The sequence below is a fragment of the Buceros rhinoceros genome, unplaced genomic scaffold, assembly GCF_000710305.1.
Source record: "Buceros rhinoceros silvestris isolate BGI_N320 unplaced genomic scaffold, ASM71030v1 scaffold39627, whole genome shotgun sequence".
NCBI lineage: Eukaryota > Metazoa > Chordata > Aves > Bucerotiformes > Bucerotidae > Buceros > Buceros rhinoceros.
In genome coordinates, this window is record NW_010423534.1 from 14,316 (window position 1) to 14,641 (window position 326).

Here is a 326-nt window from a genome sequence, read left to right on the forward strand (position 1 = left end):
GGAGGGGTGGCAGCATCAGCCGATTCCAGCAGGTCGAGAGCCGCTGGGGGTACAGTGGGACTAGTGACAGGATCAGGTCAGCTTCTCCGCTCATTCTGCCGCTGATAGAGTCGTGTGTGCTGAGCTCTGACCCGAACCCACGAGTGCTAGACCCTGACTTCCACCACAGGCACCCTGGGGCGATCCCCAAAGGGGCCAAACCATCGCCCGATGGGTTCAGCCACCGCTTCGCTGCTGTGTTGGCGAAGGTTCCCACCAGCCATGGCCCTCCCCTCCCGCGGGTCGTGTCTCTCCTTTCCCGGCGGCTCCCTGCGGCTGGCAAGGAC

General features: G+C 64.4%; 1 protein-coding gene across 1 annotated transcript in view; it reads left to right on the forward strand.

Moving 5' to 3' along the window:
- The window catches only part of LOC104497217 (BTB/POZ domain-containing protein 2), a gene marked incomplete at its 3' end in the record, with an annotated part of 12,558 nt that overhangs the window by 10,682 nt on the left and 1,550 nt on the right, over window positions 1–326 (forward strand). Inside the window, exon 6 of the mRNA XM_010140441.1 lies at window positions 33–76. Coding sequence (XP_010138743.1) covers window positions 33–76 — 44 coding nt within the window. The remainder of the gene's footprint in view (window positions 1–32; window positions 77–326) is intronic.